This window comes from Nyctereutes procyonoides, unplaced genomic scaffold (genome assembly GCF_905146905.1).
Source record: "Nyctereutes procyonoides isolate TBG_1078 unplaced genomic scaffold, NYPRO_anot_genome, whole genome shotgun sequence".
In the NCBI taxonomy this organism is placed as follows: Eukaryota; Metazoa; Chordata; class Mammalia; order Carnivora; family Canidae; genus Nyctereutes; species Nyctereutes procyonoides.
This window is the reverse complement of record NW_026575128.1, coordinates 2581413-2598921: the sequence shown is the minus strand read 5'-3', so window position 1 is coordinate 2598921 and position 17509 is coordinate 2581413. Positions and strand designations below refer to the sequence as shown.

At 43.3% G+C, this 17509-nt stretch overlaps 1 protein-coding gene across 2 annotated transcripts; it reads left to right on the top strand.

Moving 5' to 3' along the window:
* Positions 1–1217: 1217 nt before the first annotated feature.
* On the top strand, positions 1218–17146 carry ZFP69 (ZFP69 zinc finger protein). 2 transcript variants are annotated; one of them, XM_055342175.1, is made up of 6 exons: positions 1218–1432; positions 2631–3101; positions 4373–4455; positions 10372–10498; positions 10802–10897; positions 15749–17146. In XM_055342175.1, exons 2-6 carry the CDS (start codon positions 2975–2977, stop codon positions 16879–16881), a joined length of 1566 nt encoding a protein of 521 aa, XP_055198150.1. In that variant the 5' UTR covers positions 1218–1432; positions 2631–2974; the 3' UTR covers positions 16882–17146. The 2 variants fall into 2 exon arrangements, with proteins under 2 accessions (XP_055198150.1, XP_055198149.1); XM_055342174.1 differs by having other exon boundaries at positions 1219–1432; positions 10799–10897.
* Positions 17147–17509: the final 363 nt, after the last annotated feature.

Genomic DNA, 17509 nt, shown 5'->3' with positions numbered 1-17509 from the left:
TCACCATCATGTGGGGTGACCTTTACCAGTCACCTGTTACCTATTTTTCTTTCATTTTTTTTTTCTAATGTTAAGAAGAAAACCACTGGTTCAAAATGGGGCCACTCAGGCCAAGTCATTAAACCAGGGCTTAGTACGCAAGCTAACTGCAGCTCTAACCACCCCCAGGAATGTAGTCAACCAGGAATCTGGGGCTCTGGCACCGCTAAGCTCACATGTCACACGGGCCTCCCCAGCCCCGAGAGGCAAACGAGGTAATGCACCCAACTGCACCTCCAGCTTTAACCCCTCAGAGAAGGGGACCTCCCCTGGAACAATCTTTTTTTTTTATATATATTTTATTTATTTATTCATGAGAGACCCAGAGAAGAGAGAGAGAGGCAGAGACACAGGCAGAGGGAGAAGCAGGCTCCATGCAGGGAGCCCGGCGTGGGACTCGATCCCGGGCCTCCAGGGTCACGCTCTGGGCTGGAGGCAGGTGCCACACCTCCGAGCCACCCAGGGGTCCCCAATCTTTTCTTCTGCTAATAACTTCCTCGCCCCACCCTCCGTCCTATAAAGCCCTTCATTTCGTCGGTCGCTACGGCTCCCCTCGGCCTCCCAGGGGCGCGGCTACCCCATTCACGCAGGGGCGGGGCCGGGCAGCCCTGCGGCCGCACTGGGTTGGGTCTCTCGTTCGACATCATCACCTATTCGGTGCCTCACGGACGCGGATCCCAGGAGGCAGGGCCTTCCTGATCCCCGCCCCACGCTCGAGCCTGCGGAGGCTGAACGACAGGTGGACCAGGCCGCTCCGGCGCCGGGTTTTCGGACGCGCAACTTCCTTCCTTCCTTCCCGGGAGGGGGCGGGGCCTCGGGGGCGGGGCCTCGGGGGCGGGGCCTCGGGCGGGCTCGGGGGCGGGGCCTGCGGCGCGCGGAGCCGCCGGAAGAGGCGCGCGCCGGGCGGGGGGCTGCGCGGCCGCGGGGGGCGGGGCGGGGGCGCGCGGGGCGCGGGGCGAGCCGGGCTGCGGCCCACGAGGCGGGGCGGCGCGGGGAGCGGGCGCGCGAGGGCGGCGGCGTGATGCGGGGCGGCGGTCGGCCTTAGGCCGGCTCCGCGGGGAACCGGAGGAGCCGCGCGGCCGCGGCGGAGGCCGAGGTCGTGCGGGCTCCCGAAGGAAGGCTGCGGGGTCGCGGGGCGCCTGGAGGGTCGTGGGGAGCGGGGGCATGTGGTCTGCGGAGGCCGGGGGAGGACGAAACCCGCCGGCGCCCGGTCCCCCGAAGAGGCGGCGGGTGGCGCCGGAAGGCTCGGGAGCGAGCGCCCTCGCCGCCGCGTCCGATCGCAGCCGCGTGCGGGGCCGCGCTGGGCAGGCTGCGCGGGCGCTGCAGCCTGGGTCCGGGGAGCCCCGAGCCCGGCCAGCTGCCAAGTGATGCTTCGAAAGTTTCCCCGCTCTGGGTAACTGGACGTTTACTTTGGGTGCTGGGGGCAGGATGTGTCCCCGGGCTGCGGGGTGCGGGGTGCGGGATGCGGCTCCTTTCTGTGCTCGGGGCGGGGCGGGGCGGGGGAGCCCCGAAGCTACCTACCCCTCCTCACAAACTTCAAGAAGTTGGGCCGGCTCCCTTGCGCGGAGCCCGGACGTGCTGGGGCCCGGCTGTGCTGGACCCGGTCGCTGCGGAGGCACCTGCTCGGGGGCCGGGGCCCGGCCGGGGCGCGGGGCGGGGGTGTTGGTGGAATGAGAGGATAGATTGGAGTTGTTTGCACATTTTCCCGTTAGAAGCGGCTCTGCAGTCCTCCTGATACTCCGAGTCCTGTATTCCCTCCATCCGAACCAGTCCCCCTCTCCCAATTTTAACCTTTCTGAAGCCGAGAGGCATCTTTTTTTTTTTTCAAAATACTTATTTATTCACAAGAGACACACAGAAATAGAGGAAGAGACACAGGCAGAGGGAGAAGCAGGCTCCATGCAGGGAGCCCGATGTGGGACTCGATCCTGGGTCTCCAGGATCATGCCCTGGGCTGAAGGCAGCGCTAAACCACTGAGCCACCCAGGGCTGCCCCAGCCGAGAGGCATCTTAACAGGTTAAAAGGACTTGCCCAATGCCGGGCATCTGCGTGGGTGGGGACGCATCGGGCGCTGTTTGATGCTGTGAAAACGCAGCGGTGTGATTATCCCATCACTTAGGACACTGGAACTTTACACTTCGATCTCCAGTTGTCTTTAAAAAAGCAGCTTTAAAAGATAATGCTGTGATGCAGCAGGACCGTAAAAAGGTTTATAGGAATATTTACTAAGGGTTTGCTGTCTGCCTGACATGGTTCCAATTCCTATCACAGCCTGGTAGAGTATTGTTATCCGCTTTTTAGAGGTGAAGAACCTGAAGCTCAGAGAGTCGCAGGGCCTTAGAGATTTTAAATACACGTGTCGGGATTCTAACCCAAGCTGTCTGGTTGGAAAGCTTGGCCTCCTAACTCGGGAGTCTGTACCCAGGCCGAAGGTACTTGCAGCTTGCAAGGAGGGAAGTCAAGGCACGGTTCATGCTTCTTTGGCTGTTTGTGTATGTGCGTTTGGAACTCGGGGACAGCCACATCCAAGGTCATTGATTGTACTTATCCCCACACTGATGCCAAATCTTTGTTTTTGGATCCTTTGCAGTTTAAAATTTATTCCTGCAAGCTCTGGAGCTCTTACTATGTGATTGGTGCTTCTGGATCCCTCCTCTTCTGCCTTTTGCTCCCCAAGAAGAATACAGAGCATGCGCTCAGGCCTCCTCAGCTGGCTGCCTCCCCGGGAGGCAGTGCTTAATTTAAGAGTGAAATCAGTTTTTCGGAGTTGTTAAAGTCATAGGAGCCCCCAGCTTCTGGTGACGTGGGGACACACCAATGTCCTGAGGGCAGGAGATTGTGCTCAGAGGAGACGACACCTGTGAAGCCTCTCAGTACACATCTGGCAGTTCTCTCCTGAAGCGGACAGGCCCCATTGGGGGGGGGGGCATCGTCATGCTGCAGCAGCTCCTCATCACCCTGCCCACGGAGGCCAGCGCGTGGGTGAAGTTGCACCATCCAGAGAAGGCCAAGGAGGGGGCACCCCTGTGGGAGGACGTGACTAAGATGTTTGAAGGAGAAGGTGAGAATAGGCTGTTGAAGAATTCTTGCTTTGTGTGTGAAAACTTCATTTGGTGTGTATGCTTCATTGAGGTGGTCTCTTGCGGGGAAAATTGGGGAAAAGCCTTTGGGGTTCGTGCTTGTGGCTTTTGGGAGGGGGATAAGTATGAGAGGAAATGTTGGGCTGTGAGCTTGGGCTCCTTGCACCATGTGTGCCATGCTGCTGCCTTCTCCAGTCCTCAGATCCAGTGCACAACAGTGTCCCCACCAGTGGCTCCCAAGTATATGTGATTCACCGACAGTGGGCCTACAAGTTTCTGCCCCCTAAAGCCCTCCCAAGGTCTTCCTTCATAAGTTTTGGTCAGTTTGTCCCAAAGCCAGTGTTTTTCTCAAGGAGCAGTTCTTTTTTCCTGAGAGGAAGGAATGCCATGCTTGGTTACTCTCAATTTACAGGAGGTCAGTGGGAAGCGTGTCCAAGGTTACATATTACCTGGTGGTCTGGTCAGGACGGATAGATGGACAGAGGAATGTGTGTGTCTCATGTGGTCTCTTAGTTCATACCTTTAACGCTTTAAGTACAGCTGACATCTATTCTAGTTGCGTCGGGCAGGGACCTTGCTAAGCACGTAGACCAACGGAAAAATGAATAATGTTTTCCAGTGCTATTTATTAATTGATGGAGAGAGACACATACCCACATCAAAAGCCTAAGAAAATGCTATGATAAACTTCTTTTGGAAGACGAGACCAGAAACATCCTTCTGATTGCTTTTATTGGAGAAATTTTCACAAAGCAGATTGCATTGGATTGGGCCTTGTAAGATGTCTGAGTTTTTTTGTAGAAGATTTGGGGAAAGGACGCAGAATGTGCCTTGAGTGGTTCACAGAATGGAGAACATCCTAGTGTGAGGGCTAGGAGCGTGGTCAGTGTCCGTGTAGGACGGATAAAGGCTGGTGGATGGCGGGAACTAATGCTGGGAGAGCATGCTTCAGATGAGCGCCCTGAAGGGCGTGGGAAGTGTGTGGATTTTTCTTTCTTGCCAGAACCCTTTGAACGGAGCAGTGGCCCGCTAGACCTGTGCTTTTGGACCAGCGTTGACCATCAGGAAGTAGCAGTGCTCAAAGCAACGCACTGCAGACCCTCCTCATTAAGGAGGTCCCACTGCTCTGAGTTGCTCCAAGTGTCCCTTTCTCTGAATGGTTCGAGAAGCCACGTTCAGCAGATCTGCAGGTGCTTTTTCTCTTTGGGAGATTTGGGGAGATGCAAACCTCATGACCCTTTTCCTTCTTCAGCTCTGCTCTCTCAGGATGCTAAGACCCAGGGAGAAAGTTCGAAGGATGGATTCACCTCTCGGTTGCCAGCAGCAGAATCCCAGGTGGGTTGCTTTCCTTTCATTTTCTTGACCTCCTGCTTGGTTTTTAAGGCTATAATTTGCCTTTTCTTGTCTTTCTTTTCTTCCCCCCTTTGGTGTGAGGGTGTGTTGGGGCTAACAGATCCATTAGAGGGAGCTCTGTACAAGCTCCTTTTGTACAGACAACTGGGCTACAGTGGTGGCCATTCCCCTACTCATAGTGGCTTCCCTCCTTGTAACTTGTTTGTGACCAACATCTAGATTGAACGCTGCGCTAATTTCCATAGAGAAAGCAAAATAAGTGATAGAATTCTAGCGCCTAAAACCAAACAGATACCATGTGGAGTCAAAAGATGTACATCAATTTTTTTAAGTATTTCATACTCAAAAGCAAACTATGTTGAGGAAGATGAAAGTTCTGAAATCCTTAAGTGCTGTACACATATCGCTGGTGAACTTCCTAGGGTGACCGTCAGTATAATATTGGGAGCAGACGTGACACTGCACCCAGAGAAGTAAGTGGGGAAGCAATGGTCTGTCCACACAGCACACGTTAGACAGGATGGGCAGTTATAATGGGGTGTCCTCACTGCTGGCTGGAAGCATAGAAGCCAGAGGAAAATTGCAGGATGAGTGACAAAGGAGGACTATTAAAGATGAGATATTATTCGGTGACAGAAGAGTTTTTAAGTGAAAAGAACTTGGGTTCTGAGATTAGATGGTATAGGATTTGAACACATCTCTTGTATTTACTTACTCGGTGATGGGGGCAATTTTCTTTAGCTGTTTACAATCCCGATATCCTTGGCTGGTTCAGATGCTCATTTTAGGATTGAAATGCATTTCAGAATTATTTGGTAATAGGAAAGAAGTTATAATAGTCTAATTAAAGTTACCTCTACAACTCCTAACTCTGGGAAATGAACAAGGGGTGGTGGAAAGGGAGGTGGGTGGGGGAGTGGTGGTGACTGGGTGACGGGCACTGAGGGGGGCACTTGATGGGATGAGCACTGGGTGTTATGGTATATGTTGGCAAATTGAACTCCAATAAAAAAAATAAAAAATGAATAAAGTTACGTCTACATTGCACTTATCTGGAATTCCTGGCTTCTTGACATTTATCAAAAACTGCTGGGATTTTTAGCACTAGGAAAAGATTAATTTTCTTTAAATTGAGGTACAATTTACCTATAGGAAAATACACTTAAGAAAGTCTATAGTTGGGCAGCCCCGGTGGCGGAGCGGTTTAGCGCCGCCTGCAGCCCGGGGCGTGATCCTGAAGACCCGGGATCGAGTCCCACATCGGGCTTCCTGCATGGAGCCTGCTTCTCCCTCTGCCTGTGTCTCTGCCTCTCTCTCTAGCTGTGTCTCTATGAATAAATAAATAAAATCTTAAAAAAAATAAAGTATACAGTTTTATTTTGGCATGTGTATACACCATGTAACCAAAATATAGATCATTTCCACTATCTCAGAAAGTTCCCTCATCCCCGTTTCCAGTCAAAACTTTGCTTCGTTCCCAGTAGAGAGGACCTGGGACCTCTGTGTTATTTCTTTTTTTTTTTTTTTTAAGATTTTATTTATTTATTCATGAGAAAGAGAGAGGGGGGCAGAAGAGACACAGGCAGAGGGAGAAGCAGGCTCCATGCAGGGAGCCCGAAGTGGGACTCGATCCTGGGACTCCAGGATCACGCCCTGGGCGGAAGGCAGACACCCAACCGCTGAGCCATCCAGGGATCCCCTCTGTGTTATTTCTTAACAACTGTGAGTCAGTCGGAGAAGAACAAACATTATGTGTTCTCGTTCATTTGGGAAATATAAATAATAGTGAAAGGGAATAAAAGGGAAGGGAGAAGAAATGGGTAGGAAATATCAGAAAGGGAGAGACAGCACATGAAGACTCCTAACTCTGGGAAATGAACTGGGGGTGGTGGAAGGGGAGGAGGGCGGGGGGGGGGTGGTGGGGATGAGTGGATGACGGGCACTGAGGGGACACTTGACGGGATGAGCCCTGGGTGTTATTCTGTATGTTGGCAAATTGAACACCAATAAAAAATAAATTTATTATTAAAAAAATAAAAAAAATAAAGGCAAGCAAAACAAAAACAAAAACAAAACAACAAAAAAAAAAACAACTGCTTGGGGATCTATAATGATCTCAAAATAAAAGGTTTTAAAGAGAATTTATATTCTGCAGTTGAAACCAAATGTCCATTAGTTTAAATTGGCTGATAGGTTGTTCAAATCTGTATCCCTGATGCATCTTTGTCCACTTGTATCAATTACTGAGAAAAGAGTCTTAAAATCTTCATCTATCTCTCCCTTCAATCCTGTCAATTCTGCTTTATTTTGAATTCTGTTAGATGTGTTCATGGGTAGGATTGTTGTCTTGAACCAACAGTTTATGGGTCTTCCTTATGACTGGTAATATTCTTTCTGCTAAGTCCACTTTGTCTGATTTACTGTAGTTCCTCCAGTATTTTTATTAGTTCTTGTTCGTATGGCATGGCTTTTTCAGTTCTTATCTGTGTCTCTACATTTAAAGTCTGACCTTACATACAGCAGTTCTTGCGTGTTTCGTGCATTTGCAGTTACCATAATCATTGATACAGTGGGATTAAGTGTGTGGTCTGATTCTTTGTCTGCTGTTCACCCATCTTTGTTTCTTTGATCCTCTTCTGCTTCCTTATGGATTGCTTAGTTTTTTGGTATTCCACTTCATGTCCTCTGATGACTTTTTTAGCTGTACTTGTGATTCTCTTTTAGTGGTTGTTCTGGCCATTGTAATACACATTTTTAACATAGTTGAAATAATATTGAATTAATATTACACTATTGAATAAATATTATACAGTCAAATTAATACTATACTGTTGAGTTGAATTAATACTAATACTATACTGTTAGATTAATTATTACACTGTTGAATTAATATGAGACTGTTTCACATGTGGCATGAAAGCCTCATAATTCCATTTACTCTTTTCCATTTTTTGTATATTGTTATACATTTCACTTTACATGTTAGAAACCCCACAGTACATTGTTCTTATTTTTATTTTTTAATTTTTATAAAAGATTTATTTATTTATTTATTTATTTATTTATTTATTTATTTATTTGAGAGAGAGAGAGAGAGCACACACATGCAAAAGTGGAGGGATGAGGTGAGGGAGAGAGAGAATCTCAAGCAAGTTCCCCACTGAGAGCACACTCTCCTCTTTTTTTTTTTAAATAGTAAATTGTTTTTAAGAAATTAAGAAAAGAAGGGGTGTCCTGGGTGTCTCAGTAGATCAAGCATCTGCCTTTAGCTTAGGTCATGATCTCAGGGTCCCAGGAGGAGCCCCATGTGGTGCTCTCTGCTTAGTGGAGAGTTGGCTTCTCCCTCTCCCTCTGCGCTTCCCCCTGCTTGTGCTTGCTCTCTCTCTTTCTCTCTCTCTCTCAAATAAGTAGATAAATTTTTTTAAAAAAGAAATTAAGAAGAAGAAAGAGACCAAGTTTTTTCAGATTCTATGTAATTACCAATAGAGGCACTCTTCATTCCTTCTTTTATTTTCAAATTTCTAACTGGCATCATTTCCCTTCACCCATAGGAATGTTTAGCATTTCTGTAACGTGGCTGTTCTGATGCATCCTCACAGCTTTTGCTGACTGAAGATGTCTCTCTTGTCTTCCTACTTGAGGATCTTTTGCTGGATATAGAACTCTGGGATGACTTTTTTTCGTTTAAGCACTTTAAAAGTGTTCCATGATTATTTAGCCTGTATGGTTTCAGCTGTTAGTATTCTTTCCCTCTAGGTGACATGCGTTTGTTTGTTTATACCAACCTTTCTTGTTTTTTTTGTTCCTCCTTTCCTACCTTCTTCTGGCTACCTTCATGATCTTCCCTTTTGTCTTTGCTCTTCCGCAGTTTTACTACAATGTGCATAGGGATGATTTTCTTTGAATTTACTTTTTTGGGGGTTTGCTAAGCTTCTTGTATCTGTGGCTTGACTTTTTTTTTCATCAAATTTGGAAAACTTTCCACCTTTATTTCTTAATTTTTTTCAGCCCATTCTTTTATCTCCTTCTGAGATTCTAATTATATGTATATTAAACCACTTGGCATTCTCCTAGAGTTTTGTGGGGTTTTTTTTAATCTTTTTGGTGCTTCAGTTTGAATAATATCTATTCAATTAATACCTGTCTTAAGTTTCATGGATCTCATCTTTGTCAGGGTTCAATCTGCCCCTAAGTGTGTTCAGTGGATTTTTCAGGTATTATAATTCTCATTTGTAGAATTTCCATTTAGTTCTTTAGCATTTCTCTCTCTGTCCTCAATTACTCCCTATTCTATCCTTTTTTTTTTTTTTTTTTTTTAATGAGAGAGCAAGTGGGGCCAGGATGGGGCAGAGGGAGAGAATCTCAAGCAGGCTCAACGCCCAGCAGCTCAATCTCACAAGTCTGAAATCATGACATGAGCCAAAATCAAGAGTCAGACACTTAACCAACTGAACCACCCCAGGGCATCCCTCTATCCATACTTTATGGTACATTTTTTAAACATACGTTTAAATAATTTCTTTAAACTTCTTGTCTGCTAATTCCAATGACTTGGTCACCTCTGAGTTTCCTTCTATTGATTTGTATTTTCTTGTATCAGATTTTCCTTCTCCTTCACATGTATGACAATTTTTTATAGTAGTTCAGGTTTTGGGTATTAAAGAACAGTAGGGGATGAAATATAGTTTGTTTAGTTCTGTTTATTTCCAGGAGACTAAGCCCTTTCCTCTGTCTGGTGGTTAAGGTGAGGCACTGATTATTCATATTCCCCCTACAGCTGTGACTGAGCTCTGGCTGAGATACAGCTTTTATTTGATTGAATTCACTTCTGATGAAGCCAACTACAAAAGCCCACGCTACCACAGCTAGGGGGCTGATCTTTTTCAGCTCTTCAAGTATTGAGCTAGGCTGCGGTTCCACCACAGTTCCAGTTTTGTCATCTTTGCATTAAATTCTAGTGGGGCCCCAAAATTTAAGTTCAGCAGGAATGCATTGGTTGTGACAATAAATGCTTAAAGCCTTTCCCCTGCACCCCCCCCCCCGATCTCATCTCCTACTCTTCCTTCACCACCCTCTACCAGTGATGCTGTTCACTCTCCTGTTCCTTAGACAAGCCAAGGATGCTCTCCTTTATTTTTATTTTTATTTTTTTATAAATTTATTTTTTATTGGTGTTCAATTTGCCAACATATAGAATAACACCCAGTGCTCATCCCGTCAAGTGCCCCCCTCAGTGCCCGTCACCCAGTCACCCCCCACCCCCCGCCCTCCTCCCCTCCCACCACCCCTAGTTCGTTTCCCAGAGTTAGGAGTCTCTCATGTTCTATCTCCCTTTCTGATCTTTCCCACTCATTTTTTCTCCTTTCCCCTTTATTCCCTTTCACTATTTTTTATGTTCCCCTAATGAATGAGACCATAAAATGTTTGTCCTTCTCCGATTGACTTATTTCACTCAGCATAATACCCTCCAGTTCCATCCACGTCGAAGCAAATGGTGGGTATTTGTCGTTTCTAATGGGATGCTCTCCTTTAGGTCCTTTGTACCTGCTTGGAATGCCCTCCCTTCAGATTTCCACATAGTTCTTCCTCACTGAATTCATGTCTCTGGTCACATATCACCTTTTCCCCACCACCTTGTATAAAAGATTCCCCTCTACCCTCACTGTGATTCTCCATGTTCCTCCCTTATCCTGCTTTATTTTTTTCTAAGGCACATAGGACCATCTGATTTTCTAAATATTTATTTATGGTTATCTCTAGAGGATCTTCAAACACATCCAAAGGAGGATCCCAGTAAAACTAGTTTAGAATCTCTCAGAACTTGGAATACTGTTAGAACTCCTTGGACCTTGATGGAAGTGGTCTCTTGTCTGAAAAGGAATATATTCAATATTCTAGGAACTGTTAACCTTCAAGGACGTATCTGTGGACTTCACCCAGGAGGAATGGGGACAACTGTCCCTTGCTCACCGGAATCTATACCGGGAGGTGATGCTGGAGAACTATGGGAACCTGGTCTCAGTGGGTAAGGATGGGCAAAACATTGACCCAGAAAACCTGAGAGTCATTATTTTTAAATTATTAAATGTTGTGGATCTCCTGGAGCTTGGCCTTGGGTTCTGTATCAGAGATGTCGCATTCCTTGGGGGAACAGCTTTACTTGGTAGAGCTAGAGTAGAAACACATTCTGTGGTGCCCCTTTCCATCTGAAGAGACCCTGAATACCAGAGGATAGAAATTCTGGGGATGGTTCTTAGAACTCAGCATAACATTCATGTTTTGGTTTTTGTTGTTGTTGTTTGTTTTCGTTTTTTTACTTTATAAGCAGGATATCAGCTTTCCAAACCTAGTGTGATATCCCAGTTGGAGAAGGGACAAGAACCATGGATGACAGAGAAAAAGGGCCCAGGAGATCCCAGTCCAGGTGAGACAAAGACAGATAGTACATTTTAATATGTAGGCTGGAGGGATCCCTGGGTGGCGCAGTGGTTTGGCGCCTGCCTTTGGCCCAGGGCATGATCACGGAGACCTGGGATCGAATCCCACGTCGGGCTCCCAGTGCATGGAGCGTGCTTCTCCCTCTGCCTGTGTCTCTGCCTCTCTCTCTCTGTGTGTGTGACTATCATAAATAAATAAAAAATTAAAAAAATAATATGTAGGCTGGAGTCCCTGAAGTCTTCCTACAGCCCCTGGACAGGACATGCACCACACTTGACTTTACCCCCTCCCTCTGTCACCTCTTTCCTTCATCTGACCTTGTGAAGGTCTCTCCGCAGTTGGAGGGAAGGGACTCTTGTCTTCATTAAAGCTAAACTTGACTTCCCTCTTTTCTTCAGTATCCTGAACTCTGAATTGGAAGCTCCTTTCTCTAAGCAGTCAGATGTACATGGGCTTTCTTCACAGAAAACACATCTCTCTTCAGAACTGACTGCCTTCGACAGATCTTTAATTTTCTGTCTTGCATTCTATTTCCACTTTTCACCAACCTCCATTTTACAATTTCAGCTTTGATTCTCACTCTCTTTTTTTTTAAAGATTTTATTTATTTGAAAGAGAGAGTGCACAAGTGGAGGGGAAAGACCCAGAGAGGGAGAAGAAAGCCCTGCTCCCTCCTCAGCAGGGAGCCCAACATGGGGCTCAATCCCAGGACCCCAGGATCCTGAGCCGATGCAGACGCTTAACTGCTTGAGCCACCCAGGCACCCTGATTCTCACTCTTTTAAACTCATGTATCTGTTGAATTTTTTTTGTAACAACTGCTATATGAAAATTCTTGCAAGAGAAATTGCCACATGATACCTTCTCCCCAAATTCAGTGGTCTTTAATCAACCATCTCCTTAGACTTTGCTTTACCATGAAATATTTTAGGTGTTCACTAAGGCATAGAGAACATTGTAACAAGTTTCTATGTAGCTTCCACCTAGACTAAGAAAAAAGAATTGAGGCCTTGCAGTTACCTTCCTACCTTTTGAAATAACCAACTCTTCAGTTTAAATATTGTCATTTTCACGTGTCTTCATACTTTTATTACATGTGTATATCCTAAAACAATATATAGTATTGTTTTGCATGTTGTTATTCTTTATATAAATGGTATATATACGTCTACTTTTCTCATTCAATGTGGTTGATACTGTTCTAGCTCTTTTATTTCCCTTGAATTAATAAACCACAATTTATCAATTTTCCTATTAATATACATTTATATTGTTTCTAAAATTGGGGGTTACCAAAATGCAGTGTCTTCCTATGTATGTCTTCTTGTGTACATATGCAAGTATTTTTGAGATGTTTGGTGGGAAAAAAATTGTTGGGTCGTGGTGTATATGCACCTTCATTTTGCTTGAGATTACCAACTTGCTCTACAGAGCAGTTGCACCAATTTGTACTCTCATCAGCAAGCCATAAGAGTTTCCAGAGCTCAGCATCTTTGTCAACACTTGGCTTTGTCAAACTTCAAAATTACTGTAGGGGCACCTGGGTGGCTTAGTTGGTTGAGCATCTAACTCTTGATTTCAGCTCAGGTCAGGATCTCCGGTTCATGGAATTGAGCCCCATGCTGGGCTTGATGTTCAGCATAGAGTCTGCTCCAGATTCCTTCTCTTCCTCTGTGACCCCCCAAGATAAATAAATTTTTAAAATCTTTTTTAAAAAAATTATTGTAAATTTTTAGGTGAATATGGTACTTTGTCTTTCATTTTCCCGATTACTAACAAAAGGAGCATACTCTTCATGTTTATTGACCATCCAGAGTTCCCTGATGTAAAGTACCTGTTTGTATCCTTTGTCAATTGTTCTATTATCTTTTTTCTTGATTTATAGAAAAGTTATATGTAATATATATTATCTTATATTTTTAAAATTTGGTTTTTCATATTTAGAGTTAATTGACCTGGAATTATTTTATATGTAGTGTGACGTGAGGATCTCCCCACATGGATAATCAGTCCAGGAACCATTTATTTAATAGTGAATGCCACACTGTTACCTGTCAAGTTTCCTTATATATTGGGTCTGTTCTAGGCACTCTTCTGTTCTGTTCTTTGATTCTATCCCTACTCTAATGCCACACTGTCTTCATTACTATTATTTAATAATGAAACTGAATATCTGGTAGAGGTAGTTCTCCCGCTTTGTTCTTCAGAATTGCCCTGTTTTTTTTTTTAAGATTCATTTATTTATGTGCATGTTGGCCATGTCTATGTCTTCCTCTGTGAGATTTCTCTTCATGTCTTTTGCTTATTTGAGAGACAAGGCAGAGAGAGAGAGAGAGAGAGAGAGAGAGAGAGAACGCACACAAGCAATGGTGGAGGGAGGCAGAGGAAGAGGGAGAAGCAGTGAGCCCCCAGTGAGCAGGGGACCTAACGTGGGGCTCCATCATAGAATCCCAGGGTCTACAACCTGACCCAAAGGTAGATGCTTAACCAACTGAGCCACCTCGGTGCCCCCATCTTGGTTTATTCTTAGCCTCCATACAAAGTATATAATGATGCACTAGATTTCACACACACATGCGTGTACACACGCAAATACTCTAGTGTATTTTGATTGGAATAAAATTGAATTTGTAGATCAACTTTTGGGGGAATTAACATTATGATTTTGAGTTTTATTATCCAGAAACATGGTATATTGCTCCATTTATTGATATTTCCTAACTTTTAAAAATAAAGTTTCAGAATTTTCCCTATAATGGTCTTGTACATATTATATCTCTTGTTAGATTTATTTATCTTGAAGACCTTATATTTTGTTATTGTAGATGGTATATATTTTTGAATTATGTTTTGTTATTCATATGTAATGGCACAGTTGATTTTACATATTGATCTTATAGCTAGTGACCTTGCTTTTGCCCCATTATTAATTCCAATAATTGTTTATATAATCTCCTGGATTTTTTCTTTTTTAAAGATTTTATTTATTTATTCATGAGAGATACAAAGAGAGAGAGGCAGAGACACCTGTAGAGGGAGAAGCAGGCTCCTTGCAGGGAGCCTGATGCAGGACTCAATCCCGGGACTCCAGGATCATGCCCTGGGCCAAAGGCAGGCACTAAACCGCTGAGCCACCCAGGGATCCCCCTCTTGGATTTTTTCTTTTTAAACTTATAATAATGAAAATAATAAAAGCTACCATGATTTTCATCTAGATGATCCAGTCCCTTTAAATAATAATAACAGTTTGATTTTAGTAAAATGTTTAGTTTTATGGAATAACAAAAACTCCCAACTTGATTTCAAAGTTAAATCTCCTCTTCTTCAGTAGTTTGGTCTTTCTTCAGGCCTGGATACTGAATTGGGGAAGGGGCCATAGATGGCTTCTCTCTTTCCCTGTGTTCTTCTCTTCCCGCTCACATATTCAGGACTAGAATCAGAAGTCTATAGAACATAGACTCTATTATTGCCTTTAGTCATTAAGAATTTGGAAGTACTAATGATCCTTTTGTGTTGACCAGAAAATCTTATAAGAAGTTATACCTATCAGGCTATAGTTCTATCAGTTGAAATATAGGTAATGGATACAACAAATTATCAAGTAAAAAAGCCAGTCAGAATTTTAAAGGTTAAAAGATATTTTCAGGGGCACTTGGGTGGCTCAATCAGTTAAGTGTTCATCCCTTGATTTTGGCTTAGGTCATGATCTCAGGGTTGTGAGACTGAGGCCCAGTGAGCATGGAACCTTCTTAAGATTCTTTCTCCTCTTTCTCTGCTATTCACCCCCTCAAGAAAAAAAGATATTTTCATAGAACATAGCAATAATAGCAACATAGTCTGGCTTCTTACAAGTCTCCTTTCTAGAGACAGATTAATAACCACAGAAAATAGAACAATGGGGATCCCTGGGTGGCGCAGCGGTTTGGCGCCTGCCTTTGGCCCAGGGCGCGATCCTGGAGACCCGGGATCGAATCCCATGTCGGGCTCCCGGTGCATGGAGCCTGTTTCTCCCTCTGCCTATGTCTCTGCCCCTCTCTCTCTCTGTGTGTGTGACTATCATAAATAAATAAAAAATTAAAAAAAAAAGAAAATAGAACAATGTAGATATTAATACAAGTTTCAATAAAAGCTTAATGTTCTTATGAAAGTTCTTAGTTCAGACCTTATTTTTTGAACAAGCATCTCCTGCTGGTGTGGGGAGAGGGATATCTTTTTATCTTTCTGAGATTGTTTTCCAAAAGTAGTTGTCAATCTAAAAAGACATTCATAAGACATAGCTCTGAAATTTCATTATTTAGTATTAGAAAGAACAAACAAACAGGTCTAAAGGGCTCAAATTTTACACTCTATATAAAATCATACCTTTTCCTTATTTACTGTTTCTTAGCTTCCCATTACCTCCCCTGGTTGCATAACCATATTGAATTGTGCAGTTGACCCTTGAAGAACACTGGTTTGCACCAAATGGGTCCACTTATGTGTGGTATACAGTGCTATAAATGTATTTTTTTCTTGTAATTTTTTAACATTTTCTCTTTTGTAAGAATATGGTATATGATAGGTAAACAAAAAATGTTAATTGACTTATCAGTAAGGCTTCTAGGCAATAGTAGGGTATTAATAGTTAAGTTTTTGGGGGAGTCAAAAGTTGTACATAGGTTTTTGTACTGTGTTGGGGTTGGTATCCCAAACCCCATGTTGTGCAAGAGTCAACTGTAATCAAAATCTTGTGCTTTATATGTATAGTTCTCTAAATTTCTATTTCATACTCATTACAATAATTAATTTTTCAAAGCATAACGAATATGAGTTATTTGCATTTTTTCCAATTCTTCCAGACTTGAAGAATAAAACAGAAACCGATGTATCAACTGCAAAGAATGACATTTTCCAGGAACAGTTATATCATGGCATTATGATGGAAGGGTTCCTGAGAGATGATGTCATCTATTCCACATTGAGAAAAGTCTCTAAATATGATGGTGACTTAGAAAGGCACCCGGAAACCCATGGAAGAGATGTAAGGCAAGCCATCCTGACCCACAAGAAGAGTGGCCAAGAAACCAACAAATATGGGGAAAATATTGTCAGTTCAAAAGTTATTGTAGAGCAGAGGCACCGCAAATGTGATACACCTAGACAGAGAAACAAATACAAATTAGACTTGATTAATCATCCAAGTTACATAAAAACAAAAACCTATGAATGTAATATATGTGAAAAAATCTTCAAACAACCCATTCATCTTACTGAACACATGAGAATTCACACTGGTGAAAAGCCTTTCAGGTGTAAGGAATGTGGAAGAGCCTTTAGTCAAAGCGCATCCCTTACTACACACCAGAGGATCCATACTGGCGAGAAACCCTTTGAATGTGAAGAATGTGGCAAAGCCTTCAGACATCGCTCATCTCTTAATCAGCATCATAGAACTCACACTGGAGAGAAACCCTATGTATGCAATAAATGTCAGAAAGCTTTCAGCCAGAACATTAGCTTGATCCAACACTTGAGAACTCATTCTGGAGAGAAACCCTTTACATGCAATGAATGTGGGAAAACCTTCCGACAGATTAGACATCTTAGTGAACATATAAGAATTCACACTGGGGAGAAGCCCTATGCATGCACTGCGTGTTGTAAAACCTTTAGTCATAGAGCGTATCTAACACATCACCAGAGAATCCATACTGGGGAGAGACCCTACAAATGTAAGGAGTGTGGGAAAGCCTTTAGGCAGAGGATACACCTTAGCAACCATAAAACTGTTCATACAGGAGTGAAAGCATATGAATGCAACCGCTGTGGAAAAGCCTACAGGCATGATTCATCCTTTAAGAAACATCAAAGACACCACACTGGAGAAAAACCTTATGAATGTAATGAATGTGGAAAAGCCTTCAGCTATAATTCATCACTTAGTCGACACCATGAGATACACAGGAGGAATGCCTTTCAAAATAACATGTAAAAATAGATTATTCAACATGAGAGCAAGAGCTAACTCTAAATCAGTGACTCTGTGCTTTTTAATTACATGATTCTAAATTTGAGGAATTGATATCATGATGCCAGCTTTTAATTTTGTCCATTGTGTAAATAAATAGTACATTGACTCCTGTAGATAACTACTATCTACTAACATCTCCATACAAAGTACTTAATCAAGAATAAAGGATGTTAGAATAAAGGATGTTATGTTCCTTCAAATTAAATTCAGCATTATGGAAAATGCACATGTAATTGTTATCTTTCTGATTTCATGTGGAATAATTATTCACGTGCATTCACTGATTTATAGACAATAATTGGGAAGAACTTTGAAAATATCACCACCCCTATTTTTTAAGTAAACTTTTATTCTTTTTAATGGGGAAACTTAAGAATCATGTAAAACTCAAAAGGCATAGACAGTTGTGTAAGTGAAAATCCTTTTCTTATATCCTCCACCATCAAATTTTTTATAGAGGGAATCACTTTTTATAACTAATTATTTTGTGCACCCATCCAGAGATTTTTCTATTTGTATCCAAAAGAATACAAATGATGCAAATGCAGACTTTTTCTTTTTAAGCATAAATGACAACATTTTGTAAACA